Here is a 3,278-nt window from a genome sequence, read left to right on the forward strand (position 1 = left end):
CAGGAGATGTGAGGCCATTAGATGTGAAGCCACGAGTGAGTGGAGGAGTAGTTAGTCGCAGTGAGAGAAGCAGAGTCGCTGCAGACAGGAGACGACAAGCTGAGCCACTGGACCAGGCGCATGAGTGTCACGTGTTTCTAAAGAGTTGACTATATAAGGTGCTGCTGAATCATCACATGTTGTCCCACTAGAGCGACTACTGCATTCTGAATAACATTCAAGTTCAATAAGGATAGACTATCTCAAACTCTTGAAAATCCATAAAATAAACTCATAAATTGTGGTAACTCGAACAACTCTCTTTTCCTTGAAACCCGAAAATTCATAATAAACAGAAAGAAATTTCATATTTGGCCACTCTGCTAAAAGGCTTTTGAAAAGCAATATCACTTTTCGTAACTGAATAGCTTCAGAAGATGAGAAGGCAAAAAAAAAAAAAAAAAAAAAAAGTAGTAAAATTGTTTGCCAACTAAAACAAACTTGAAAGCTTAACCTAAATCTCTGAAACATCTCAACATAATAAAAGCAGCAAAATTTCAACTCTTCACTTCCTAACGGGTAAAATAATTGGAATTCCAGAGGTTCATAGGCCAATAACATGCACTTTTTCAATAATACCCAGAATTTAGCAATAAACTGTGGACGGCTTCATGTGGACACTGCAATGAAATGTTCTTCTCAAAATAAATAAGAGCAGATATATCTCAAGATCTGAATTTATACTGGGAAAACATGGTTGCCTTAATTTGCTTAAAACTGTATTGTTGTCTAACTAAAAAATCACAATAGAACATGACTCTGAAAACCAAAAAATCCTGCAACCCAGATGTTTCTCTGGAGGCCAAAGGTTAAATCATGTCAGTATGTGAAGGAAAACTTAAATCTACAGAAGAGATAATCTCATTATGTTTCAAATATAGCAAGATTTTTTTTTTTTTTTTAAATCTAGCGATACCTAAAAAGAATCACACAACTGATGGGTTAATTCTTGTATTAATGGTCAATGTTTCAATGGAAGAAATTTCCAGTAATACTGGATACACAGGAAGATGCTTTTGGTAAAAGCGATGGATTTGTAAGCTCATGAAGAATAAAATTAAATTTCTCTTAAAGCTAATCAAGTAAATGATTGAGTTCAAAAACCAATGTGTCCTGGTCAAGAATTCAGCCAGAAGTATTACACGGTTAAGAGGAAGCTTTCTTCCCCACCCCTAATGTTTCTTTCCATGTAGGGGGAGCTCCAGTAATTGAACACTCCTGATCTCTCCCCAACATTCACTCTCTCCTCCCCAAGGGAGAGGAGTGCCTTGATGTGATCAGTGAACTTAGAAGGAGACATTGGACATGCAGAGCCCAGCACCTTCCCCTCTCCCTTCTCTTGAGAAGTACCTGCATGCAGGAAACAATCATTTGCTCTTGCTCTAGGTTGTAAGTTTTAGAGGGTTAGGGCCTCACTGGAAGCCTGTGCTACCTGGTGACTAAATCTAGCTAATTCCAAGGTCCAGTAATGAAAAGCTCATTTGCCCGCCAATTCTCTAAAATCATGGTAATATTTTGATCTCCTCCCTGTCTTATCCTTGTCTTATTTCTCAATTCATTCAGAACTCAGTGGGAAAGAGAAGGGGAAATTGTATTCTGAAAACTGGGAATTATCAGAACAAAGCTGGATTTGAAAAGAAACAGGAAAAGAAGTAAAAAAAAAAAAAAAAAAACCCTAACCATAAGTGTTAAGAAAAACTAGTGTGCATGTATTATACACAGCAATATAATTTACCCAGGAGGGAAAACGGTGCAGGGGAGGAGTTGGAGGTTTGCTGCAGGCCGCCTTCTTTGCTGAGTCACAGGTTTCCTGGTCATCTGGAAACGGGGATTCCAGAGAATCATAGGAAAACAATCCATCATCACAACTGGTGTCCATATTCTCTAAAATTTCTGTACTATCGCCATCAACTAGATCAAGATCTGTTTCCTGAGGTCTCAGTGGTCGTATCATGCTTATAGCATTTCTGTTTGTACCGAACATCCTATCAGAGCTTAACTGTGGCTGGCTTAAGTGCCTTTTAGCCAGTGCCACACTTATACTGAAAACATTAGGAATCCTTAGCTTCAGGGGTGGCAAATTTGATGAAGGCACTAATTGTGTTCCTTTTCCAGGGAGTAGGTTAGGATACTTTGGAGTTAAAGCTGGGGTCAAAATAGGGCTTGGGGTATTGGCTTCACTAGATGAAGATGAATAATCCAGTCTCTGAGACTGAAATTTTTTATTCAGTTCGTCTGAGGAACTATCGTGCTCCTTTTTACTTGATTCAGAGTTTCCCTTTCCGAGAGGACTATTCTGAGCTTTCCATTGTGCTTCCTGTTGCCAAGAATACAACTTCTTATGTTCTGGTCTCTTTATGCCAAAAGTCTCTTCTTCAAATATAGAGCTGCTGTCATCCGATGCTGTCAAATACATCTCACTTCCCATTCTGCTACAATGGACCCCTTCCTCTGAGGTGTGACTGGAAAGGGTGGACGTGTACCTGGACTTGGATCTTCCTTTGCTCCCATCTTCCTCATCGGAACTCCAGTCACTCACAGGAGCCTCAGAATTCTGGGATATACCACCGTCTGTTACAAAGCTTGTTCTTGTTTTCCGATTCTGTTCTGAGACACAAGGGGTTTGGCGCAATGTTCTCTGACCTCGGTTGTTTTCTTGAATTTGGTTATCGACAGACTTTTCTGGAATTTCCATTTCTAGAAAAGCATACATCATATTGGCATGTTGCTTTTAATAATATAATCTCTCTGTACACTTAATTTTATGTAACTTAATTTTATGTAACTACATTGTGAAACTGGAATTTTCATAAAGATAAAGCTAATTTACATTATCCTTTTTTAGTTGTGTGTCTTTTTTAAACCCAGGTTTGGAAACTATAAGCTTTATATTCAACATGAAGCCCTAACACTTCAATAGAATAATATAAAAATTAAACCGCTTTTTACAAATAAACATGTTGGGGAAAAAAACTGAGAACAGTCTAAGGAGGAATAATAAAAGAAGCAAAATATAAAATAGGGCAATACCGACTATCAAAGAAAGTAACTACTAAAAAAATGAACCATTAATTCTAGTTTGGAAGCAAAGAAAATGACAACCTTCTTTCAACCAAATTTCAAAATTATCATAAGTAAATTTAAACATAATAAATATAAAGCTATAGTTTAAAAAACAAACTTTGTTCCCAAACTTCGATACTTGAAATACGAAAAGCCATTAAGAAAATACAGAAAAG

At 37.3% G+C, this 3,278-nt stretch overlaps 1 protein-coding gene across 6 annotated transcripts in view; it reads right to left on the reverse strand.

Moving 5' to 3' along the window:
- PLEKHH2 (pleckstrin homology, MyTH4 and FERM domain containing H2) overlaps positions 1-3,278 on the reverse strand; it is an 87,172-nt gene that overhangs the window by 52,972 nt on the left and 30,922 nt on the right. For 4 of the 6 annotated variants that reach the window (XR_002780680.1, XM_023531295.1, XM_023531297.1 and 1 more), the window contains one exon: positions 1,775-2,455. Coding sequence is in view for 5 of the 6 variants with exons in the window: in XM_023531295.1 (XP_023387063.1) it covers positions 1,775-2,455 (681 nt within the window). In the remaining variant the exon portion in view is untranslated. Of the gene's footprint in view, positions 1-1,774; positions 2,737-3,278 lie in introns of all 6 variants that reach the window. The other 2 variants (XM_023531299.1, XM_023531296.1) reach the window with 2 other exon arrangements.

This window comes from Pteropus vampyrus, unplaced genomic scaffold (assembly GCF_000151845.1).
Source record: "Pteropus vampyrus isolate Shadow unplaced genomic scaffold, Pvam_2.0 Scaffold66, whole genome shotgun sequence".
Lineage (NCBI taxonomy): Eukaryota > Metazoa > Chordata > Mammalia > Chiroptera > Pteropodidae > Pteropus > Pteropus vampyrus.